This window comes from Uranotaenia lowii, chromosome 3 (assembly GCF_029784155.1).
Source record: "Uranotaenia lowii strain MFRU-FL chromosome 3, ASM2978415v1, whole genome shotgun sequence".
NCBI classification, from domain to species: Eukaryota; Metazoa; Arthropoda; class Insecta; order Diptera; family Culicidae; genus Uranotaenia; species Uranotaenia lowii.
In genome coordinates this window covers 19,910,614-19,937,267 of record NC_073693.1, presented here as the reverse complement: position 1 = coordinate 19,937,267, position 26,654 = coordinate 19,910,614, and the positions used below count along the sequence as shown (strand labels likewise).

The 26,654-nt window shown below is 39.3% G+C and overlaps 3 protein-coding genes and 1 long non-coding RNA gene across 9 annotated transcripts in view; 3 read left to right on the top strand and 1 right to left on the bottom strand.

Moving 5' to 3' along the window:
* Positions 1-1,172: 1,172 nt before the first annotated feature.
* Positions 1,173-1,884, top strand: LOC129758428 (inducible metalloproteinase inhibitor protein-like). The gene is made up of 2 exons (XM_055755932.1): positions 1,173-1,345; positions 1,422-1,884. The coding sequence occupies exons 1-2, from the start codon at positions 1,234-1,236 to the stop codon at positions 1,619-1,621; spliced, it is 312 nt and encodes a 103-aa protein (XP_055611907.1). The 5' UTR covers positions 1,173-1,233; the 3' UTR covers positions 1,622-1,884.
* Positions 1,885-17,474: 15,590 nt separating this feature from the next.
* On the top strand, positions 17,475-18,391 carry LOC129758304 (uncharacterized). The gene is made up of 2 exons (XR_008739941.1): positions 17,475-17,969; positions 18,048-18,391. It is a non-coding gene; the product is annotated as an uncharacterized LOC129758304 (long non-coding RNA).
* A 5,583-nt stretch (positions 18,392-23,974) lies between these two features.
* On the top strand, positions 23,975-24,462 carry LOC129756112 (inducible metalloproteinase inhibitor protein-like). The gene is made up of 2 exons (XM_055752874.1): positions 23,975-24,119; positions 24,187-24,462. The coding sequence occupies exons 1-2, from the start codon at positions 24,026-24,028 to the stop codon at positions 24,387-24,389; spliced, it is 297 nt and encodes a 98-aa protein (XP_055608849.1). The 5' UTR covers positions 23,975-24,025; the 3' UTR covers positions 24,390-24,462.
* Positions 24,454-26,654, bottom strand: part of LOC129756111 (PDZ domain-containing protein GIPC3) — an 85,350-nt gene continuing 83,149 nt past the window's right edge. For all 6 annotated transcript variants that reach the window (XM_055752873.1, XM_055752867.1, XM_055752868.1 and 3 more), the window contains exon 6: positions 24,454-25,287. In XM_055752873.1, coding sequence (XP_055608848.1) covers positions 25,135-25,287 — 153 coding nt within the window. In that variant the 3' untranslated portion in view covers positions 24,454-25,134. The remainder of the gene's footprint in view (positions 25,288-26,654) is intronic.

The following is a 26,654-nucleotide window of genomic DNA, read 5'->3' as shown; positions in this document are numbered from 1 at the left end:
CATTTTCTGAAGCGTGCGGAGGCCAGAACAGCCTTCATTCGATTCCTCAGAAAAAGTTACACACAAAAGGTCTGTTTTCATTCAAAATTCTCTGGTTCGGATCAGTGTTTTTCTGGAATGTTTACAAAATATAGGGGAATAGAGGGTAAAAAGGCACTATATCTCCTTTCGTAAGCTTGTACGGCGTTTGAAACTATTTCCAATCGATTCTCCGGAAATTTTCACAAAAGGAAAGTATATTTTCATAGATTTTGGTCATGTAGCACGAAATATATTGAATTTCTTCGCGGTTTGTACACTTTTTTCCCCATTGTGCGTTGGTTCAAAAGGTTGCTCACCCCTGTCCTAAACCAACACTGTTGGTGCACCATTTTTTTTTAAATAAATATGTTTTTAGTTACCATTACCAGTCTGGGCTAAAATGCAATAAAATACCAATCAAAGATTCACCTTTAAAATCTCGTTTCCATATGCTGGAATATGATTGTTGTGCATCATGCGTTTGTTAATATGCGTTTTTTATTTTTTTATGATTTCAGCTATTTAGTAGAATGTTTTGTAGTATTTTTTACCCCTAAATGAATGCACCATCTAATTGTTTTTTTCTTTTAAAACATTTTTGACCGAAAAAATAAAAAAACAAAACTAAAAAAAAACAAAAGTTATTACAATTGGTGTGCAACTTCACTCATATGTGAATTCGAAAGTTCACAGAGCCGTTAGTTACTTTATATTATCATACCCTTTCTCTTGCGAATTTGGTACTGTTTCTTTTGACATCCGTTCAGGCCAGATGTAGAAAAGTTTTTTTTTTGACAATTGACAAAAATGTGTGTTTTTTGTAGCAGATACACCATTTGAATGGTTGAGCTCGTTCAATATTCGATTCAGTTGAAGCACCTTGAATGTAATGCACAAATAATTATGGCTTTGAAGCTAAATCCTTTTGTCTGCAACAGATGATTGAGGGATCAGACTACTTTAAAATAGCTTATTCTAAATTATTGTGTCATTAGTCATCAAAATACTAGAGCGTCAATGAAGCATCGTTTGAAAAACGATTTAGCGAAATGTCTTTCTCAGCTGGGTGGGAATCACCCAACACGGGAGCTTTGTAGAAAACCCAAACAAAAACAAACCCGCTGCAGATGATGATAGGTTTCCGAGCTAGTTCTGATTCAACGCGCGCCGAAACAGGTCACACCTAAACGTATTTTAAGATCGCTCGAGCTGATGCATTCAGTTTTTTCAATGATGCTGCCACGTTTATCGGTGGCGCTTACTTTACTCTTCATCGGCATAGCAATAAGTGGTCCTTGCGAAAAACTGCAAGAGACCTCAGTAAGTAAGTAGCAAAATGTCAACGGTTGATTTTCCCAAGTGCGTTATTCTACTCTGCATTTTTTTTCTACTTCTAACAGAGCAATGCGGCAAGAATGAGGTTCTGACGTGCACCTGTGGCCACAATACTTGCGCCCAGCCTCAGCTCACGCATGTCATCCGGTGCATCCGCTGTCAGGATGAGTGTGTCTGCAAAGACGGCTACGTTCGAGATGGAGCATTTGGTGATCCATGTATTCCGATCGATCAGTGCGCACCGAAAGCTCCTTCCGGTTACTAGTTTAAAAAAGAGAAGAAAAGAAAGTTAAATGGTTTTCAGAATTTGTAAAAATAAAAATTTGGCAACTCCTCACGTGAATCTACACGCAGCGAAAAGATTTTTTATTTCAAAGGAAAGTGCCGCAAAAACAAAGGATTTTTTCCTTTGATTTTGGGATAATTAAAAATTTCTTTGATTCAAATGCAATTTAGTTTGTTCCAAAGAATTTTTCTTTTGAAAAATGTTTGAATCAAAATATTAATGCTTTGAAATAAAAAACAGTTCCATTAGATGCAAAGTTGTTCTCGTTTGCTACAATGTAATTTAGACTTAGATTTAAAAGGATTGATTCATTGAACCATTTGTAGCAGTTGCACCATTTGAAAATTTCGATCTCCACAAACCGATTCAAGGTATCGGTTTGGCGCCTTCATGTAGTCTATTGGAACTGCTCGATTCGATGTCTTCATCGAACTTATGTTCGAAGATTGAGATCCGTGGCTTATTCACCTCAAGCCGTTTCCTTTTAATGTTTCATAAGGTTTGGATTGAGAGGGCAAGATCCAGAATCCAACCAATGAGCGAGCGACGATCTTAAGTAACCAAAATCCCGAAGTTTTTCTAAAGATCGCTCGGGAAAAACGTATTTCCTGCTTAGGTCAACGACCGGGATCACTTGCCCTGATCTGAGGCTGCACTCCACAAATCACTTTGATCTGGGTAGTGAATGTGCGTGGAAGTGCGCCTTTTTGACCGCGTATCGAGTTTTACCTTTCCTTCAGAAAAGGTACATGAGATGATAGTGATTGGATTTCAAAACTGAAAATTAATATTCTTTTTCTTGTGTAGCCCATCGCTTTAGGCTACACCAATTAATGATAGGTCAAAGTGCGTGCTTATCGAAATTAGGCCAGGTAAAGACGTGCGTTATACCGTGCCCGTGTCAGTGCTAACCCCGTTGCCGTAAGGCACATTATTTGTTCGCAGCAGCTTCAGAACACGCCGTTAACACGCATCCAGATTTCTTCGGCAAGACGCCGAAGCCGAGCGACCCGCTAACCTAAGCTCGGTTACCCAATTTCCGAAACATCAGCCTGCCCACATCGGAAACCGTCCGCGTGGTTCCGTCACGTTCCGGTTCGAGGTCGAACCCAGTACCCTGAACCTCTGTTCTACAAGAGGGTCTTATGTTGCGCCCGAGAGGGAAATCCGGAAGTGACCACCAACACGGGGAAGGACCATCGCATCATCGAAATTCAACTCCGCTCAACCAGGAGCGAAGGAACCGCAGCAGTATCACCACTGAACGAGAAGCCGCATCGTCATCATCGCCCGTCATCGCAGCCGTGACGTCATCCGCTCCATCCAGTCGATCGAGCCGAGCGGTAGAAGGTATGATTCTCGCAGAGCACATGGTGAGTCGAAACAATTGTGATGATTTTGTATTTGCCTTTCCCTCCCATAGAGAGCGTCCGCAAAGAACGCAATTATTGCAGCGAAATTGTTTCGCTCGGAATGCGATCTCAACAATTTTAATCGCTTCCGCTAATTCTATGATTCATCCGAAATATTAATGAATTCCCTGCATTAATCTTGGCGAGGCCAATGACGCCCGAATCTGCTGTTTGCAAACCCTTTTGAACCATAAATTATGTCACATTAAAAATCTATATATATAGTCCTGAATTTTGCATCGGCCGAAGACCGAACAGAATAACCATGATCATGATCTAAAATATTTATTACAAAATTCGAATGCATTCGTTACACGAGTTACGGATGACCACGTAAACTCCAGCGGGAGAAGCTATCCATCATCGTTCCTGATTGGCTGAGTAGAGCACTGCACGGTAGAGATAGTTAGAGAGAATCGCACGCACTGGTAGGCTAGCTAGAAATAAGATGTAAATAAGAAGAAGTATTTTAGCGCTATGAATAAATCCAACTGCATTACATTATACTTACCAAAATGAACAAGCAAAATGAAAATTAGTTGTTATCACTCCAAAATTGAAATGTTTATTTTCTGAATACAAGATACAGAACTATTATCATCAAGCCTACCTAAGAGTTTTAATTTGATGATTTGGAATTCCATCACTTCGCGAAACGTGTCCACTTTCAATTCAAATGTTTGAATCTTTAGCTCTGGCAACTTCCACTCGCTGCCGCCATCTGGTGATGAGTAGTTTCGTGGACCAATGATGATTATTTATCAGGTATGAGTGATTTCTACTGGGAGGTTTTTATGTAAAGTTTCAGGGTTTTGAATATTTTTGAGAGTTGGCCGAGTTAACCTCGAGTTCATCGGTTGCTGGCTTTGGCAAGTCGAACTGTCTCGATCCTTCTGACCTTTTGGAAGAGCTATAAGGACTCGCCTTGTGGAGAGTCTCAGCCGGGCAAATTAATCTTGGTGTGTCGTCCCTTCAAGGGTGGCGCATAAGCGACACGCTTGCACCGGATCGGACAGTTTACGGCTACAGATTTGGCGCCCAACGTGGCGCCCAACTGCAGGTTTCTAAGGCTGCATTTACGGGTATTTTGGAGAATTACAGTAATATATATAGACTTGTTTTTGCTTTGGAAAATAATATTCGGTATATACTATGTACACTAAGGATTCAATTTTCATTTGGAACTTCCTATGAAAGATTATTAATAGATTATTCGGTTCACCTTTTTGAGATTTTTGGAATACTGCGTATAGTAAAATACTATACAGTTGCGTGTGCGAATGCTCACTGCTTAATTACAGCTTATTTTATAATTCTTCTGATAGTTAAAACCACAAAAACGAAACGAAAACGAAACAGTATTTCGTTATTAAGTCCCGTAATCTTCGGATAAGTCGTTACAGACTGCGTATAGTAAAACACTATTCAGGCACGTGTACTAAAGTGCACCACTTCTAATCAAGAAACGAAATAGTTTCTGTCGTAAAAAAAAAACTGCTCAAAGTTTTGGTTTAGAGTATTTTCTCAAATACAAAAGGAGAAGAAATTTGTTGATTTTCTTGTGTTTTTCTTTTTCAATTTAAATTTATTTTCTAGTTTAATTATTCTTACTATTTATATTCATTATTTCTACTTATTTTTTTTATACTTATTCAATTTTTAAATACGTTATTCATTTTTTATTTATTGTTATTATTTTTTTATTACATCTGAAAAGTGCATATCGGTCAAAATTTCTCCAAAAATTTGAATTAAAAATGGAGAATTTTCCACGGGTTGACCATTTGAATAATGACGAAGTGAACTACGAGTTATTGATTCGCGGAGAGGTGAAAGCGATTGAAAGTGACCTGGATGAAAAATGTCGATTGTTGCGCAGGCTTTTCCAGGACGATATAAAAGAAAATCGGGAATATGCGTCTCCGTATACAATCGAACAAGAGTTCGATCGGATTGCGGGGATTGTGAACGATCTAAGACAAAAGCTTGAGGAGAAACCCGATGAGATCAGTTACTCTCGGCTTAAGCACTACCTCCAACGAACCCTTAGATGTCACGCTCCGGATTCAGCGGCCAAAGAGATGGTCAGGGAATTGGCAAACGATATTCGTTTGGTTTTGGGGAAATTTCGTCCGATCAGGTCGTCAAAGAAAGGCGTTTCTGAGACTGAGTCGGATAGGGATCCTCAAAGGTCGAAACGAGATCCGAGGCAGAGACCTACTGGCCAAACATCACCGCAAAGTCATCAGTACACGGCACAGGGAATTACCCCTCAGATTAACACTCCTATTTTGACAACTTCTCCTCTCGCACCAGGAACGCCAACAGGTGGGGGTGTAATGGGGGTTGCAGGTACACAGCATTCACTTGGGAATGTCTCGGTACCTCAGCCTATCCATGCATCTCCAGTGTTGCCGTTTTCTGTGCCCACCCTGAACTACTACACAGCACCGTCGGTTTGGCCCGTTGGCCAATATACAGCATCTCCTGTCGTGAACACGGTGTGGTCACAGGCTAGACCCAGCACAGGAGCTATTCCGAAGCAGCCAAAAGGACATCAGGAAAGCGGAAACGAGCATGATACGGCGGCGTTGTTGAGGCGTATCGCGGACCTTGAGCAGCAGCTACTAGACACGTGGCGTGATAAGAGCGAGAACCCAAAACGACAGTCGGTAAAAATACCACAGATGGTTTCAGAGCAGACTAGAACGGATCCACAATCGCAGCAGGACCAGTGGACTCAGCCAAATTATGACAGACGGGAGGAGCAGAAACCGGTAAAGCAACGTGGGTATCCAGGGAGTCAACTTCGGCAAATACCAGACGAAACTGAAGACGAAATTCCACATCGTCTTATGTACGGGAATCCAAGGAGATCAGACGGTAGAACTCCCAGAGTTCAGCGTGGTCCTTGGTCGGAGGATCGAAGGACGAGAAACCGACGTCAATTTACCGAACTGGACGGCAGTTCTTCGGAGGAAGACGCGTTTGTTGAGGTCAGACGTGGCAGACAACAGCGGGTAATCAGTGATGCTGAAATCCAAAACGCTGATAGACGGATGGAGAAATGGCATCTGACCTTCGATGGCGATTCACGCAACCGATCGTTGGAGGACTTTCTTCTCAAAGTCCGGAGATTGGCGAAGATGGACAGGATCGCCGAGGACGTTTTGCTTCAAAGGGTTCATACAATCTTAAGGCGCGAACCATATGATTGGTACTTGTGCTACGCAGACGAGTTCACGAGCTGGCAAGAATTTGAAGAGAACATAAGATATATGTATGGAAATCCTGGTAAAGACTGGGGAAACCGGCAGAAGATTCACGAAAGGAAGCAACAAAGGAACGAAACCTTTCTTTCCTTTAAAATGGAGATTGAGAGGCTAAACATGACTCTCTCGGAGCCGATGAGCCAGAGCAGTTTATTCCAGGTCATCTTCGAAAACATGCGGCCACACTACAGGTCGAGATTATCTTTGAGGACGATAGACAGTCTGGGGAAACTGGAGTACTATGCGTACCGAATTGATGCGAACGATCCTGCTTTGCAAAGCTGTCGGGGAGGCGTAGTAAAACCGAATCTACACCACATCGAAACTGCCGAGAATTCTGACCACACTTATTCGGAATACTCAGGAACGGAGGAAGTCAACGAAGTCAATGGAAGATTCCAGGATAGACGCAAAGGACCAATCGCGTACGACAAGAAGACGGTGGGCAAGGAAGTTGCTCAGGCCTCAGCAAGGACTACGGACAGACCAGAAGCCTACTGCTGGAATTGCAGGAAACCTGGTCATCTGTGGAGGAACTGTAGGGAGGAGAAACGGATATTCTGTTACATCTGCGGGAATCCGGGTAAGACGTCGACCTTCTGCGACAGCCATCCTCGGAAGTCTCGAACGGGAAACTAGAGGAGGGATGCAATAAAGGGAACAATAGCATTCCGACCAAAGAACCAGTTCCCAGCCAAAAGATGTTCGACGATCCTTTTACGCGTGTGTGTGAGGTAAGGGTGCAAACCGAAACTTGCCCACACGTGACGGTGAGAATCTTCGACAACGACTACGACGCACTTCTCGATTCCGGGGCGAGCATAAGCGTGACCAGCATAACGGACATCGCGGAGAAAAACGGTCTACGACTTCACCAAAGCCCACTCAAGATTGTCACGGCAGACAAGACGGTTCACGAGTGTTTAGGGTTCGTCCAACTGCCGATTGAATTTCGAGGGACTACGCGAGTGATTCCGACGCTGGTGGTACCACAGGTTTGCCGGAAGTTGATACTGGGGTATGACTTCTGGAAATCATTCGGTATCCAGCCAATGATTGAAGGGAGAGACGGTTACGAGCAGATAGCGGTTCTACAGAGCGAAGATAGGAAGCACGCCGAGGAAGGGGTAGTCGACATCACACTGTGCCCTATTGAAACGTTGCCTGTTTTAAGACAATCAGACCCCGACGATACCTTGGATATTCCAGCGCTTGAACTACCAGAGCCATCGAAAACTACGCCTGAAACCATCGAAACGGAACACGACCTGACCCCTAGGGAGCGAGCACTGTTGGTGAACACTGTCCGGGAGTTTCCGATTACCACCGAGCACCGCTTAGGCAGGACACATGTTTTGCAGCATGAGATAATTCTTAAAGAAGACGCAAAACCGATCCGACAAGCATTGTACCGATGCTCTCCAGCAATCCAAACGGAAATGGACGCGGAACTGGAAAGGTATAAGAAGATGGATGCGATCGAGGAATGCACGAGCGAGTGGGCGAGTTCCTTAGTTCCGGTGAGGAAATCCAATGGGAAGCTGCGAATCTGTTTGGACTCTAGGAAGATAAACGCGCTTACAAAAAAGGACTCGTACCCGATGCGTTCAATGAGCGATATATTCCACAAACTGGGAAGGGCCAAATATTTTTCGGTGGTGGACCTGAAGGACGCCTACTTCCAGATTCCCTTGAAGGAGGAATCGAGAGACTACACGGCTTTCCGCACTAGTCAGGGTCTCTGGAGGTTCAAAGTTTGCGCTTTCGGACTGACCAACGCACCTTTCAGCATGTGTCGACTAATGTCACGAGTCATTGGATTCGATTTGGAACCCCACGTGTTCGTATACCTGGACGACATCGTCATCGCAACGAACACGTTCAGCGAGCACATCAGGCTTTTAAAAATTGTTGCTGGGAGACTTTCGGGGGCCAACTTGACCATTTCGCTGGATAAAAGCCGCTTTTGTAGAAAGCAGGTGACCTACTTGGGGTATTTGTTAACGGACGAGGGAGTTTCGATAGACAATTCGCGTATCGGTCCTATTTTAGATTACGCACGACCAAGATCCGTCAAGGATATCCGCCGTTTGCTAGGGTTGGCGGGCTTTTATCAGCGGTTCATAAAAGATTATAGTAGGATTGTCGCACCGATTTCAGATTTACTGAAAAAGGTTAAATCTAAGTTCTCCTGGACTGAGCAAGCAGAGCAGGCGTTCACCGAGCTAAAAGGAGCTCTGGTTTCGGCACCTATCCTGGGTAATCCTGATTTTAGTCACCCTTTCGTCATCGAGTCGGATGCTTCGGACAACGCGGTAGGAGCGGCCCTTGTTCAAGTAGTCGAAGGGAACACTAGAGTCGTGGCCTACTTCAGCAAGAAGCTCAGTAGCACACAACGGAGGTATGCAGCAGTGGAGAAAGAGTGTCTTGGAGTTCTCTTAGCCATCGAGCATTTCCGGCACTACGTGGAGGGGACGAGATTCAAAATCGTGACCGACGCGCGTAGTTTGCTGTGGCTATTCACAATGGGCGTTGAAACGGGGAACTCTAAACTCCTAAGGTGGGCTCTCAAGATACAGTCTTATGACATTGAACTTGAGTACCGTAAGGGAAAAAGTAATGTCCTAGCCGATTGTCTGTCGAGGTCAGTCGATGCCATTTCGGCCATGCAAATCGATAACGAATACCAGATCCTTCTAGAAAACATCATCAAAGATCCTCAAAAGTATCCCGATTTTCGCGTTGTTGACGGGGAGATCATAAAATATGTTAAAACCGAGGGAAGGTTAGAAGACGCACGATTTATGTGGAAGAAGTATCCACCGAAACCGTTTCGCAAGGAAATCGTAGAGGAAATCCACAATCAAGCTCATCTCGGAGCGGAAAAGACCCTCGCAGCTGTGAAGCAAAAATATTTCTGGCCTCTCATGAGCTCTGAAGTTCGAAAACTTTGTAAGTTCTGCTTGGTCTGTCAGACAAGCAAAGCTACCAACAAAAATACTACACCGCCTATGTCTACGCAGAAAAAGATTGCCGAGTATCCATGGCAATTTTTAACCATGGACTATGTTGGTCCATTACCTGCTTCAGGGAAAAGTAGAAGCACATGTTTGCTCGTAGTCACCGACCTTTTTAGCAAGTTCGTAATGGTTCAACCATTTCGACAAGCAACCGCGGAATCATTAGTTCAATTCGTGGAAAATTCCCTATTTCTTCTTTTTGGAGTACCGGAAGTCGTGCTGTCGGATAACGGGACTCAATTCGCGTCAAATTTATTTCAGAGTCTGCTCAAAAGGTACAACGTTACTCATTGGAGAACGCCGAATTATCACCCGCAGGTAAACGATTCAGAGAGAGTAAATCGCGTTATCACGACCGCCATTCGTGCGTCTATTAAAACCGATCATAAGGAGTGGGCGAATAACGTCCAAACGATCGCGAACGCTGTGCGAAATTCTGTCCACGAAGCCACGCGTTATTCTCCATATTTCCTGATGTTCGGCCGGAATAAAGTAGAAGACGGGAAAGAATATCGGCACCTGAGGGACACGAACGCGTGCAGTAGCCTGTTACAACCGGAAGAGAGAGAGAAGTTGTTTGAGGATGTCCGCAAGAATCTGAAACGTGCCTACGAGAAACATTCATCGTACTACAACTTGAGGTCTAACGCGAACTGTGCTACGTATGTGGAAGGGGAGAGGGTCCTGAAGAAGAATACCGAACAGTCGGACAAGGGGAAAGGGTATTGCGGGAAACTAGCTCCGAAGTACATCCAGGCAGTCGTGAAACGTGTAGTCGGAAGTCACTGCTACGATCTAGAGACCCCAGAGGGAAAAAGATTGGGGGTTTTTCATTGCAAATTTTTAAAAAAGTTTGCAAATCCTTCTTGAACTATCCTGAGTTCAGAGAACTACGTATTCTAGCTATGAAGTTCTAGTAAAAGAACAGACAATGCACCAGTTGCTTCGGCACTGGCGACTTAAAATATCTTTACGATCTTACAATCGGTTATCTAACGAGTGCTTCTGCTAACGTCCTAAGACGACTTAATCATTTTTCATAAAGTATCAGCCAATTGCCTTCCCCTCGACCAGAATGTAAGAGCGAGTTCTTCGGTACACCGTTAGAACGATGACCTACCTAACCAGAAACTCGGAGTCGATGACGTTGATGAGGAGTACGATATTTCGGAAGTTAAAGCGGGAGTCCGGCGGTGGGGAAACCCGGACGCTGATCGCATTCAGACTCAGAAGTCCGTAAAGACGATGTTGAGCAACCCTAGTTAATCGAGCTGGCTACAACCTTTTGAAAATTTGATCTAAGAAGTTTTGGGAACAGCAAAACACCGTGAAAAGTGGGGAAAAAAAGGATCGCGCCTGCGAAAAAAAAAACGAAAATCGCGCCTAACAAAAAAGATACTCGCGCCTACAAAAACAAAAAAAAAACCGGTCGCGACGGCCCTGTACATAAAAAAAAAGGTTGGAAATGAGAAATAGGTGGCAAAGCTTGCATTACGCACAATTTCCCTAACCTGAACCTAATTTTTCATCACCTTTCTCATTTTTTCTCAATAGTTCTATTTTTTAGTAATGTTAGCAATAGTTCACAATCTTAACCTAATGTTAGTATTAAAATTAATGTGGTTTGTTTTTCCCACTTACAGAATTTTTCTTCCCTTATATTCTAAAGTTACAATTGGTCCTTAGATCCAACATCGAGTACCTTACGTAACTAGGTGGAAGATTTAACTTGTATATATTAGTTTGTAGTTGTTTTATTTTCCTTGGTATTATTTTGAATTTGGTTGAATATTTAAATTTTTAGATTATTTTGTTTTGTTTAAGGTTCAGTATTAACGTGGAGTTGACCACGTGAAAATGCAGAGCATTTTAGTCTTCGGCTATCTGACAGCCAGTTTGGGTGCAGGTGGTGGCAATCGGGACGTATCTTCGTCGAATTGTCGGTTCCAGCCTTCCAAGAGCCCTTTCAAAAACAACCGTACCTGCACGGCGAAAAAGTACAGCGTTTTTCTTTGCTTTCCGACAGTCAGCGTGAGCGCAGTTTCGGCAATTCGGAAACCGGAAAGATGCCTTCGTCTGGTCGTGTTTTAGCTTCCAGATTACGACGGTTCCCATTCGAGAACAAGACCAAAGGAAGCAAATTTAACAAGCTATCCGTCGAGGGACATTAGTTTGGCCCATAGGTTTCTTTCGAGAACACTAGCGCATAACAAAGCTGGTTCCGTTGGCAAGTTTTATTGGTACCAAGTCAAATCACGGTCGGGTGTATGTCCAGGAGTGACCGCAAGATTTATCAGTGGATCCAATCAACAGAACCTTGGTCGTGGAGAAAATAAATCGGGAACCAACAACTCATCATTTTGCAGCAACGGGAAACTTCGTGGATTCAGCCGGGAGCATGGGCATCCGATCGCCGGGGTGTACCTAAAAGAAAAAGAGGGAAATTAGTATCTGTTTACCAAATCTTGCTTTTGGATCGATAACAGTATCCTTGGGGTAGTTTCGGTCCCGTCTTGAAAAAGATTATTTTAGGATGGGAACAAAAATCTCGTCGGGTGCTGGATTCCAACAATGCCCGTGATGCCGTTCGAAAACAATGGTACATGCTGAGTCATCGTGAATCCAGATTTCGGAACTCGGAAACCGATTTCGCCAGTTGGATTGGCACCAAGCCGAATCACGGAAGGGGGAGCCCAATAGTGATTCCGAATAACTGTTCCCGAACCACGGAAGGAGGAGTCCAATAGCAATTCCGAGTCATCAGTCGAACAAAGTAGCAGGACGTCTCTTGTTCGTAAGGAAAACAAACCGGGAACCGACCATCATCCATCAGGTTGCAGCATCGAGAACTGGAAACTTCGATGATTCATCCGGCAATATTGTCCAGTCGTATGGTTTTACCTGAAAGAGAAAAAAAAAAACAAAGAAGAAAATTAAAATCAGTACTCTAGCCTTACCTGTGGAACGATAGCAGTCTCCTTGGGTCAAATCCGGATCCGTCGTCAAGGAGGCCATTCCAGATTGAAACCATTTCGTTGAATGGTAGATTCCAACAATAATTCCAGCCATCACTGTTTCTCCAGACCACCAGCGAATCGGTCATTTCGTGCTAAAACTAAGCAAACAAACATCAATAACTCACCGCATTTTCACTTTTAGATAATTTTCGTACCGGTTTGAAAATTTGGATACATTTTCTGTGGAAAAAACCTTTCTAAATACCGAAAATGTTACGGAAACGAAAAACGCATTAAAATTCGACACTTTTCTGATTGTTTACATTTGCAACTTGACGTTTCTCGCGGCCGTGCGGCCAACTTGGTTTTTGTGTTTTGGGATTTTAGCTGTTGGGATTAAGGGTATGCGGTACGCATGTTCAGTTGCGTATGAAATTAATCGAAAGTTTTTCGATGCAAATGTCGCAATTGAAAGATTGAGGCTTTGAAGAAAGTTCACTGTGGAAGTGTTCGTTTAACCGAAATGTTGATTTCGGGGTTAAATCATTGAACGGTAGTATGTTCAAGTGGGATTTCTTTTACCAGATTCGACTTATTTGACCAGTTGGAAAACTGGGGTTCCAGTCGAAAACAATGAGATTTCCCTTTCAGTAGGAGTGTTTAGTTAATCACTTAGGAAAGTGATCTGCGGTATATTCTGTGAAGAATTTTTTCCCAAACAATTGATTGGGGTTGATTTACGGAATTACCTGTTTTGGGGTTAAATATATGAAGAATAATCATTACGCTAGATGGGAGATTGGTGCGAAATTATGTGTTTCAAAATTGTTTGAAGTTTTCAGAGCCAATGGACCATAGTAATGAAGTATTTGGGTTTGGATTCTCAGTGAATGAGATTCATGTGTAATGTGAAATGATTGTGAAACCAAGAAAGCCAAATAGCTTAAGAGAAAAGTCAAGATGTGAATGTTTACATCCTTTTATGGTGAACCTTTCGAATGAATGGATTTTGTAAATATTTAGGATAGTTCTAGTTTTTATTTTGTACATAGTATTTGATTAGTTAGTAAAATTTTCAATTGGTTTTCCCCTCACGAAAATTTGGTTTCCTTCTGAAACCAAATTTTCGTGAAACAAGTCTGGTGTTATGTAGCAGTTGCACCATTTGAAAATTTCGATCTCCACAAACCGATTCAAGGTATCGGTTTGGCGCCTTCATGTAGTCTATTGGAACTGCTCGATTCGATGTCTTCATCGAACTTATGTTCGAAGATTGAGATCCGTGGCTTATTCACCTCAAGCCGTTTCCTTTTAATGTTTCATAAGGTTTGGATTGAGAGGGCAAGATCCAGAATCCAACCAATGAGCGAGCGACGATCTTAAGTAACCAAAATCCCGAAGTTTTTCTAAAGATCGCTCGGGAAAAACGTATTTCCTGCTTAGGTCAACGACCGGGATCACTTGCCCTGATCTGAGGCTGCACTCCACAAATCACTTTGATCTGGGTAGTGAATGTGCGTGGAAGTGCGCCTTTTTGACCGCGTATCGAGTTTTACCTTTCCTTCAGAAAAGGTACATGAGATGATAGTGATTGGATTTCAAAACTGAAAATTAATATTCTTTTTCTTGTGTAGCCCATCGCTTTAGGCTACACCAATTAATGATAGGTCAAAGTGCGTGCTTATCGAAATTAGGCCAGGTAAAGACGTGCGTTATACCGTGCCCGTGTCAGTGCTAACCCCGTTGCCGTAAGGCACATTATTTGTTCGCAGCAGCTTCAGAACACGCCGTTAACACGCATCCAGATTTCTTCGGCAAGACGCCGAAGCCGAGCGACCCGCTAACCTAAGCTCGGTTACCCAATTTCCGAAACATCAGCCTGCCCACATCGGAAACCGTCCGCGTGGTTCCGTCACGTTCCGGTTCGAGGTCGAACCCAGTACCCTGAACCTCTGTTCTACAAGAGGGTCTTATGTTGCGCCCGAGAGGGAAATCCGGAAGTGACCACCAACACGGGGAAGGACCATCGCATCATCGAAATTCAACTCCGCTCAACCAGGAGCGAAGGAACCGCAGCAGTATCACCACTGAACGAGAAGCCGCATCGTCATCATCGCCCGTCATCGCAGCCGTGACGTCATCCGCTCCATCCAGTCGATCGAGCCGAGCGGTAGAAGGTATGATTCTCGCAGAGCACATGGTGAGTCGAAACAATTGTGATGATTTTGTATTTGCCTTTCCCTCCCATAGAGAGCGTCCGCAAAGAACGCAATTATTGCAGCGAAATTGTTTCGCTCGGAATGCGATCTCAACAATTTTAATCGCTTCCGCTAATTCTATGATTCATCCGAAATATTAATGAATTCCCTGCATTAATCTTGGCGAGGCCAATGACGCCCGAATCTGCTGTTTGCAAACCCTTTTGAACCATAAATTATGTCACATTAAAAATCTATATATATAGTCCTGAATTTTGCATCGGCCGAAGACCGAACAGAATAACCATGATCATGATCTAAAATATTTATTACAAAATTCGAATGCATTCGTTACACGAGTTACGGATGACCACGTAAACTCCAGCGGGAGAAGCTATCCATCATCGTTCCTGATTGGCTGAGTAGAGCACTGCACGGTAGAGATAGTTAGAGAGAATCGCACGCACTGGTAGGCTAGCTAGAAATAAGATGTAAATAAGAAGAAGTATTTTAGCGCTATGAATAAATCCAACTGCATTACATTATACTTACCAAAATGAACAAGCAAAATGAAAATTAGTTGTTATCACTCCAAAATTGAAATGTTTATTTTCTGAATACAAGATACAGAACTATTATCATCAAGCCTACCTAAGAGTTTTAATTTGATGATTTGGAATTCCATCACTTCGCGAAACGTGTCCACTTTCAATTCAAATGTTTGAATCTTTAGCTCTGGCAACTTCCACTCGCTGCCGCCATCTGGTGATGAGTAGTTTCGTGGACCAATGATGATTATTTATCAGGTATGAGTGATTTCTACTGGGAGGTTTTTATGTAAAGTTTCAGGGTTTTGAATATTTTTGAGAGTTGGCCGAGTTAACCTCGAGTTCATCGGTTGCTGGTTTTGGCAAGTCGAACTGTCTCGATCCTTCTGACCTTTTGGAAGAGCTATAAGGACTCGCCTTGTGGAGAGTCTCAGCCGGGCAAATTAATCTTGGTGTGTCGTCCCTTCAAGGGTGGCGCATAAGCGACACGCTTGCACCGGATCGGACAGTTTACGGCTACACATTTTCCTTTTATTCCAATTGGAAGAAATATTTTCTGTTGTCTTAATTAAGTTCGTATAAGAAATTTTGAATAATAAAAAGAAAGAATTTACATTTTAAATTCATATTTTTATTCACAAAATTAACACTAACACTGGTTCACTGTAATTGAATCATCCGGTCCTAATTTTGGCCTGAGGGCATTCTTTTTGGGCCGCTTAATAGAGTTCCGGAAGCAGCTCCAGTTGCTAGCTTTAGAGGTCATCCAACTGGTGATTGCCGCTAAAGATCGGACCGAAGATAATCAGACCGCTGGATTTGGGGCGGAATCAGCCGTGGTCCTGTAACAATGCAAGAGTTTATATAAAATCATAAACATTCACTTTTTGATTAATGGATTAACACATACTTACCATTCTTCATCCTGAATCCTCCTAAAAAGCTATCTCTATTCACTAGTTTTGATTTTCAACACAACCGGACAAACTTTATTCGAAATTCGGTTCTTGCTCAATCCAAAATATCTTCTAAGTTTAAAATTTTAATTTAAAGAAATTATTCCTTTCTGTTGAAAACAATTTTTTTTTGGTTGAAAAAAAATTTACTTTGTTTTAAACGAAATGTGCAATTGAACAAATTTCTTTTGAATCAAAGAATTTGTTTAAAATCAAAGTCCAAAATTATTCAGTTCAAAAAATTATTTCTTTCTTTCAAAAATTATTCATTTGAATCAGAACGATAATTCATTGATTCAAAGAAAATAGGAGCTTGATTAAAAAAAACTGAATGTTTTGAATCAAAGTCAGTTTTGTTTTGTATCAAAATCCAAGTTTTCTCTGCGTGTAGAAGTCCATAATTGAAAATATTAAAAAAAAACCCCTGTTGGATCCACATTACGTGGACTATCTTTATATCAATTTTTCGATCACCTCCAGACTCCAGAAAGTTCCGCTGAACTGTAACCATTCGTGCAGTTCGCTGAACCTTTGGTTGTTTCTGTGTTTCAACAAATTTTCTTTTTTTTTGCTTATTTTGGTACCCTTTCTTCTTTTAACCCATTCAGGACAGTTGCAAAGAAGTATTTTTTAGTAACGAATGTTGCTTCTTCAGAAGAGAAGAAAAGGGAAATTAATCTAAATGAGATCGTTTGATATTCAATACTAAGTTTGAAAACCTGGAATATAATGAATAATTTAGTGTCGCTCTTAAGTTAAAAAGTCATGGGTAGAGAAACGGACTATTTAGCTAGTGAATCAACATTCAACACCGTATATTCTAAACTACCGTGTGTCGTTATCGAGTTACTACAGTAGACTGAGTCGATTTGGAGTCATTTTTGAATTTCTCAAACCCTGGGGTCTTAAAAGCTTCGTTTTGGTCCAAAACTCATTAATGATTTTTTGCAGAATTTTTAAGTAACGTTTACATGAGTAAATTTGAACTTTTAGGTTTGTATGGGAAAATTGAATATTTTGTACTTGAAAATCAACATCATTTTTGTTTCTTCTGTGCAACCGAGCCTGCTTATGGTTTTTGTGCCAATTTATAAATTTCTTACAGGAAATTTTCCGATGAACAATTTTGTCGAATATCATAACTTCGTATCTTTTTAGACAAAAAAGTTATTAGCTGTTTAACAGGTGTATGTCTTTTTGGATTGATAAATCATGAATTCAATTACACCACTGCTTGTGCCCCACGAAGTATGGCATGAAAAGTGGTCTTGCAATACTACGCTAGGCACCCAGCAGTGGTGTCAATTGAATTTCTTGCTTATCAATGCCAAAAAACATACACCTGGTAAAGAGCTAATAACTTTTTTGTCTAAAAAGATACGAAGCTATGATATTCAACAAAGTTGTTCAGCGGAAAATTTCCTGTAGGAAATTTATAAATTGGCACAAAAACCATAAGCAGGCTCGGTTGCACAGAAGAAACAAAAATGATGTTGATTTTTCAGTACAAAATATTCAATTTTCCCATACAAACCTAAAAGTCCAAATTTACTCATGTAAACGTTACTTAAAAATTCTGCAAAAAATCATGGATGAGTTTTGGACCAAAACGAAGCTTTTGAGACCCCAGGGTTTGAGAAATTCGAAAATGACCCCAAATCGACTCAGTCTATTACTACAGTGTTGATAAGGCACCGTTTAAAAACCAATCCCTCAACTATAGCTTTTCTCTGTTGGAAATCATCCAACCCAAAGCTTAATGAAAATTTAAACAGAAGCATATGCTTTGAGCAGATGATGATAGTTTTGCTTCAAAGCTCGACCAAACAGGTCACACGTCGACTAATTCTACGCTTTGGCCAGTTATCATCATGAATCTGCCACGTTTATCAGTGGTGCTTATTTTTTTTTCGTAGGCGTCGTACTTTGTGGTCCTTGCGCCAAACCGCAAGAAACTTCAGTGAGTAAGTAAACAATTTTCAACGATTATTTAGCTTAAAATTATAAAAAAAAATGTGATTACGAATTTGATTTCCTTTCAGAGCAATGCGGTAAAAATGAACACCTGGCCTGCGCCTGTGGCCACAATACGTGCGCTCAACCTCAGTTAACGCTTGTCACCCTATGCATTCGGTGCCAGGAGGAGTGTGTCTGCGAAGATGGCTACGTCCGGAATGGTGAATTTGGAGATCCATGTGTCCCAATCGATCAGTGCGCTCCCACCGCACCTTCTGGTTACTAATTTCAAGTAGAGAAAACAGAAAACATAAACTATGGCTTTTAAAATTGATGGATTCAAGGTATGAGCCGTTTCGAATAACGAATTTAATCAAATAAAGAATTTACAATTGATAGTCATAATCAAAGAATATCATCTACATCTAAATCGTTTGATTTATTAATTATTGTATGACGCAAAAACTTGTTTTTTTTTTTGCAATAATCATCGGACTGTAGTTTACACCGGCAAAATGTTAGAAAAAAGTTTTAAACAGTTCCGTAATGTAAAATCAAGATTTAAAAAGTACGATTTTCAGACGATGTTCGATTACAGAATCCACTTAAGTAGTAAGAAACAAGGTTGCCGAAAAAAAATCTGTGTTTTTGACAAAAAAAATTCTTGAATTCTGTGATTTGAACCTAAAATTCTGTGACGGTTTTCTGTGACGCTTTTTCTATTAGGTTCAAAGGAAAATCATGGCAAACATCAACAAATTGAAAATTTCTTACAGTTTTAATTTAAAAAAATCAATTTACCTTACCTTGTTTTCATATTTTCATGAATTACAGTCAGAAATAAAAAGTCGAAAATGACCAAAAAAAATTATTATTTTGGAAATCTGCACAAAATTTAGAAAATCTGTAAATTCTGTGAAAATTTTAAAAATTTCTGTGACGAAATTTTGCTCAAAATTCTGTGATAACACAGATTTTTCTGTGATTTTGGCAACCTTGGTAAGAAACCGTAATCTGGGGTAAAATTGATCACTTTTTTCAATATTTTTCGATTATTTTTTCTAGTAAAAGGAGTGTGGCATGTTTCATATTTTTAAAATCAGTACTGGATTCCAATGAACGTAAACATGGTTGCAGAAATTTATTAGATCCCTTAAAACAACAATGAATCGATTTCGTCTCTGTTTTGAATTTGATGTTTTGGGGTTACATTGATCAGTCTCTATTTTGACGGCTTTAACAAGTTTTCTCAATCATAAAGGATTCAAAACACCTTCATAATATTTACAAATGCTAGTTTATCAATTTTATCCTGCTTTTCAATGTTTTCTTTTGAAAACATTCGTAATCGAACAAATTACTATTATGGTGCATACATTAAGGGACAAAAATTAAAATAATTGCTGAATAGTTTGAGTCACAAAATACAAATAAAATTTTACCTTCACACATTCCTCTAGACCCTCCTTCTATTTCTATTTTAATTTTTTCTTCAAAGTTTACCATTTGATTTTTCCAATACGGGCTTACTCTTGGAAAATGTACTATTTTTTTAAATATAAAAAAATTATCACTAAATGACTATTAAAATAGCACTATAACTATACATATACAAAGAAAAAAAAGTAGTTCTTTCACATTCAACAACTCGTTAGCTTCTGAATGCTTTTTGGGTTCATCAGGAAAGCTGTTTGTTTGCAAGCCTTGGAAAATAGATATTTTAAGATTTTGAAATTTTTTCTAACAGAAAAAATTTAAAATACAAACCTAATTTTGCCGATTTGATATTAAATTAATAGACTTTCAAAAGTAGAAAACAGTTTTCAAAATTTCAAACTATAGACTGAGTTATTGATGATAATGTGCAAAAATTTATTGTTGGTCAAAGTTACCCCGTTTTACGGTACCTCGATCTCAAATCTCGACTGTCGTTTCATAACTCGAGCTTTTCAGTTTAAAACTCTTGAATCTCAATTCTCTTTTTTCTCTCTTGTTATCTCTCGGTTCTTGGTTTTTATTTTACAATTGACTCTCAACTCTTCATACCCTACTCTCAATTTTACGCTCGATGTTTAACTCAATAATCTCTCAATAAACTCTCAATTCTGGGCTCTCGATCGACCAACCTCTTTATCCTTGAGTCTTGAATCTTCATATTCAACTCAAGAGTCTTTATTCTCAGCTCTCGCCTCGTGCACTTTCTGTTTCCGATAATCGATTCTCCGATCTAAAATTTCAACTGAAGACTTTTGACTCTCAACTCAGAGTTGTCGTCTTCGGTTCTGGATTCTATCAATTTTTGACTCTGAGCATTCGACTCTTGACTTTCAATTCTTGTATCGCGAGTTTATTTCGACAATCGAAACTAAGATGTTACTCGCTGATATTAAGCTTTCGATTTTTGATACAAGCTTGAACTTCAACAGTCCACTCTTAGTTTTTAACTCACGATTCTTGGAATGTGTCAAATCTTGACATTCGACTATCAACTTTCGACAGTTCTACATTCGAATTTCGACTTTCGATTTTCGACTTTCGATTTGCGACTTGCGGCTTGCGCCTTGTGACTTTCGACTTTCGACTTCCAACTTTCGACTTTTTTCTTTCAACAACGACTTTCGACTTTCGATTTTGATTTCCAACGTCCAACTTTAAATTTTCGACTTTTAACATTCGATTTTCGATGAAAGACATGCGACTTTCGACTTTCGACTTTCGACTTCCAACTTTCGACTTTTAACATTAGACTAAGGACTATAGACTTTCGACTTTTGACTTTTGACTTTTGACTTTTGACTTTCGACTTTTGACTTTCGACTATCGACTTGCGACTTTCGACTTTTGACTTTTGACTTCCGACTTTTGACTTTCGATTTTAGACTTTCGACTTTCGACTTTCGAATTTCTACTTTCAAATTTCGACTTTCGACTTTCAACTTTCAACTTTCTACTTTCGACTTTCGACTTTGGATTTTTGACTTTCGACTTTCGATTTTTACCTTTCGACTTTCGACTTTCAATTACTGATTTCCGACTGGCAATTTGCTACTTGGACTTTCGACTGTCGGCTATTGACTTTCGACTTTCAACTTTCGACTTTCGACTTTCAACTTTCGACTTTCTGCTCTCGAATTTCTGCTTTCGGCTTTCGACTTTCGACTTCCGACATTCGACTTCCGACTTTCGACTTTCGACTTTCGACTTCCGACTTTCGACTTCACATTCGACTTTCGACTTTCGACATTCGACTTTCGACTTTCAACATTTAACTTTTGACTTTTCGTCTTTTTGACATTCGACATTCGACTTTCAACTTTCAACATTTAACTTTTGACTTTTCGACTTTCGATGTTCAACTTTCGACTTTCAATTTTCGACTTTCGACTTTCGACTTTAAACATTCGACTTTAGACTTTAGACTTTCAACTTTCGAATTTCGACTTCAGACTTTCGACTTCCGAATTCGACTTTGGACTTTCGATTTATGACTTTCGATAATAGACTCTCGAATTTCGACATTCGACTTTCGACTTACGACATTCGACTTCCGACTTTCGATTTTAGACTTTCGACTATAGACTTCCGACTTTCGACTTTAGACTTTCAATTTTCGATTTTTGACTTTCGAGTTTTGATTTCCAACTTCCGAAGTTGGACTTTAAATTTTCGACTTTTAACATTCGATTTTCGATGAAAGACATGGGACTTTCGATCTTCGACTTTCAACTTTCAACTTTCAACTTTCGACTTTCAACTTTCGATTTTTGACTTTCGACTTTCGACTAATGACTTTCGACTTCCGACTTTCAACTTTCAACTTTCGACTTTTGACTTGCGACTTTCGACTTTCGACTAATGACTTTCGACTAATGACTTTCGACTTTTGATTTTCAACTTTCGACTTTTGACTTTCGACTTTCGACTAACGACTTTTGAATTTTGACTCTCGACATTCAACTTTTGATTTTAGACTTTTGAATCTTGATTCTAAACGTTCGACTTTCGACTTTCAATTTTAGGCTATAGATTTTCGACTTTCGACTTTCGACTTTCTACTTTCGACTTTCGACTTTCGACTTTCAATTTTCTACTTTGGACTTTCGACTTTAGATTTTTTACTTTAGACTTCCAACTTTAGAATTTAGTTTTCGACTTTTGACATTCAACTTTTGACTTTCGGCTTTTGACTCCCGACTTACAACTTTTGATTTTCGACTTCCGATTTTTTGATTTTCTATTTTCAACTTTCGAGTTTTGATTTCCTACTTCCACCTCGACTTCCGATGTTCGACTTTCAATTTTCGACTTTTGACTTTCGATATTTGACTTGTGACTTTCGACTTTTGATTTTGGACATTCGACTTTCGACTTTCTACATCCGACATTCAAGACTCGCTAATCTCTACTTTCAGCTCTGGACTTTCTGACATTGAGAGTTATGGAAAACTAATCAAAATTTAAAAAATAAACAAAAAAAGTTTAGAATGACCTGGTTACCCGGATTTTGTTGAAAAATGCCCGTATTTTCTCGGTTTTTTTTCGCTTTATTAGCAAAAACGAACAAAAAAAAAACTCAAATTGCTAAGCAATTTTTTTTTTTATTTTGCGACCAAAAACGAAAGCTATCATACAAGTTTTGACAAAATAAACCAGACAATACTATGGAAGCCTAAAGTACCATTAAAACCTGCTGAATTATTTTTATAAAATTATAATTTTTCAAGTGTTTTCTTCCAGATTGTTATTCTATAATTTTTGGGTTTTTGCCCAAAATTGCCCGGGCAAAATTGAAAATTCTAAAATCAACGATCCAGATTTTTCCAGGTTTTTAGATTTTTTTATTGAGGTTAAATCAACATCTAAAAACTAACTGTATATTTGTCTTTTATGCTACAATAAACACCTCAAACTTTTCCTGATTCCGAAATCTAACAAATATTGTGTTTTGGCCAAAAAAAATTTTCGCATCCCATCTTATTTCTCTGATTTTATTGTTAACATGTAAAGATTAGCGTTTGGAAAATGTTTGATGCACTGTGATAAACAACGAATACTATTTTTACTGTTTTGGTCGATTTCCACCGAAAGATAATCTTCGAGATCAAGTACATTTATATTATACCTTTTCCTTATCAAATTTTTTGCCCAATCTTTAATTACTTTAAATAGCAGCAGGGCATTTTGACATTCTATGGTGATTATTGTCATGTTCATTTCATGTTTCACATAAAGTGGTATTTAATCTTCCAATATTGTACGCGGATTACTTTTCTTTATTCGGAATCAGATCATTGCATAAAACAAAAAGCCTAGTTCTGGTTCGAAAGAAGAATTTTTGATTATTTTCCAAAATTATAGATGTATACAGTTTGGGAGAAAATGATAGGTGATGTAAATGAGCGAAGACAAATTTATGAGAAGTATTATTGAAAACTGATCCTGTTTCAACTTTTCGATCAGCTAGAAAGTTTCGCAGAACAGCGACAATATACGGATTTACAAGTTCCTTTCAATTTTACGTAACTGTTTTTTCTTATCAGGTTTGGCTTTCTTTTCGCACGAATTGCTTTCTTTTTTCAACCCATTTTGGACCGATGCAAAAGGTGTGTTTTTGTCAAATGGAATCCTCATTTTAGAACTAAATAGCAAACGGAATCCACAAACGTTTGCAATATATTGATCATTTATCTATGATCTTAATAAAAAAAATCGTATCATCTTGAAAACTATTTCAAAACCTTTTATATGATATAGATATGGGTTCAAAACTTAAATTGTTTGAGTTTCATAGATGTTTTGGAAACCGAATAGCCAACAAATTAATTATTCTGAATGACCGCGTCATTAGCTAATTAAAATACTAGAGCATCGATGAAGTATCATTTAAAAAACGATTTCGCGATTCTTTTCTCTGCTGTAAATCACCTAGTAGTGGGAGCTTTATGGAAATCCAAACACGAACATTCGCTTTCTGCTGCTGAGGATTCCTACTTTCGTGCCAGTTCTGATACAAACCTCGCCCAAACAGGTCGACAATTTTTTTTAGCTTTCACCATTTATCATCATGATTCTGCCACGTTTATCGGTAGCTCTTACTTTATTCCTCGTCGGCGTCGCAGTTTGTAGTCCTTACCCCAAACCGCAAGAGACCTCAACGCGTAAGTGGAAATTTTCGACCGTTTGTAAATTTTAGGAACCTAAATTTGATTTTATTTTTAATTTCAGTGCAATGCGGTAAAAACGAATACTATTCACCGTGTAATTGTGGCCAAAATACTTGCGCCGAGCCGCAGCTAACTCTCGTCATCCGATGCATCCGGTGCCAGGAAGAGTGCGTCTGCAAAGACGGTTACGTCCGGAACGGGGGCATTGGGGATCCATGCGTTCCGATTGATCTGTGTGCTCCAACTGGACCTTCCGGTTACTAGTGAGAAATCGAAACTAAAAGCTGAGTGGCTTTCGAAGGTTACAAAATAAAACGTCTGCTGCTCTTCACCTATATCTAGATCGTCTTTTATTTAATCATCATTAAATTTATATACGCTAAAACGCCTCTACTTCATCCTTGACTGCAGTTTATCGAAATTTTTTCTACCCTCCGTTAGCGGTCTTTATCGTTTTTAAATTTAATTTTTAGAATTAAAGATTAAAAATATTTATATCACTTCACATTGCTTTTGCAGTTTAGAGCTTTCTTTCCAAGCTCGTCGTTAAGTACTTAAACAGTTTATTTTTTTTTAAAGAAACAATATTCTCTTTCCGGCTCGCTTAAAACCAGCTCTGTTCCTAGTTCTTCCATTTAAATTCTGTTTTCCTGACATGCTACAATAAATGCTATTTTTCTTCTCATGGGTTCAGCTAAACCGGGCCAACCGACTGTTATCTTGAATTTCCTAGGTAGCTTCTTTCTAAATACATGTTGGATTATGTTTTAAAGGAATGTCTCAGTGGTGAAAAGCGAAGATTAAAAAACAATAGTAATAGGTATTCATATAAACATGCGGTTTCCAACTTTTACTCGTCCATTCCTGCCAGACATGCCTCAGCGCAAACTTCAATCTCGCAAACAAAACAAGGAAGCGGAAAGTTTGTATGTGTGTATGTGTGTTGGTGTATGTAAGTGTTTGTATGTGTAGGGAGGTGTAGGTTTCGGAACCTGATGGGGTATGGTTTCTATCTTTTGTGGCGTCCCTGCCTGGCATCGGTGATGGCGCCCCACAGCTCGATGATGAAGTCGTCGGTGAATCCGAACGCCTCCAGGTCCGATGCGTCGATCGCCTCGGCAAAGTCCATCGAGTTGGTTTTGTTGTTGCCTAGGTCCCAAATCTGGAAAAAAAAGGAATGAAAATTGTAGTTAGTGATGCGTTGAGTAGTGTACGTAATGAGTGATTTTATGTCTGAATTAACGCATTGCAAAGCTTGCAATCATTGATCATTGAACTGAATATTCACTAGAAGCTATTATTTACACTAGTTGAAAGATTTGTAATTTTGATTTTAGAAAAAAAAAAAACTAATGCTTTGGTTGAAGCCCAGGAGCTAGAATATGCTTTGTAAACTTTTAATTGGGTTTCCTTAAACATCTTCCACCTAACGTTTATTGAAATGTATGATTTCACTTGAGGGCATTAGGTTCGAAATGTGTTTTTTAAGGTTCAAAATCAAACATTACAATTAAAGTAAGGCCCTGGCAATCTCAACTTAATGCGGTTACTTTATTAAACTAAAGCTGTAGGGGAGAGTGGGGATACTTGATCCCCTTTTCTTATTTTCACCATATCTTTTTGGAAAAATTTAGCAACTCGCCGTCTTTGACATTTTCTGACAGCTTGTAACTTCAAGTTTCTATGCTCCAAAAATTAGAACGATACTTGAACCCGTTGATGAACTAGATGCATTTTCGTGGGAGTAAAAAAATTTCGATTTTTCTGAAGTTAGAGGAGACTTGATCCCCTATTGAAGGAGACTTGATATTTTATTCAGGAAGCCTTAATCCTTGTATAAAAATCAAACAAAACCCCAAGATCGAATGTTAATTGACTATTTTGGTCATGTTTGTTCTCATTTCACAATTTATAGCAGACATCAGAAGAAAATTCTATAAATTTGTCTCAACGCTAATAACATTGCATACTTAAAGGCGCAATTTTTTATAATTAAGAGAAAATTAATTATTTTTGCTCTTTTCTTTAGACAATTAATTGTTTGATAAATATTAGTTTTTGGATAAATATTAGTTATTTCGTAATCAGCAATCATAACGATCAATTCAGAAGAAGAATATGCCGTTTGGAAGGGGGATCAATTGTACCCAACTCTAGGGGATCAATTGTACCCCTAATCAACATTTAAGAAAACTTTTTCTAAAAAAATTGAGAGTTTTCCATTGCTTTGAAAATATGGCATTATGAAGTTTATTTTACGCTCGAACGATTGATATATTGGAACAAATATTTTTTTCATAATTTTCCCATGTAAGGAACATTTTAAAGTGATGAAAAAAGATCTTCAAGTTACATTTTGTGAAATTTTTCAAACAAAGTTCAATTACTCAAACAATTATTTTGTAAAAATTTTTTAAACTACAAGCATTGTTATTTTGCTCATTTTGGCACATTTTTCTAGAACATTTGATCTTTGTAAGACATTCCAGTTTCGAGATATAGCTAAGGAATCAAGTATCCCCAGGGATC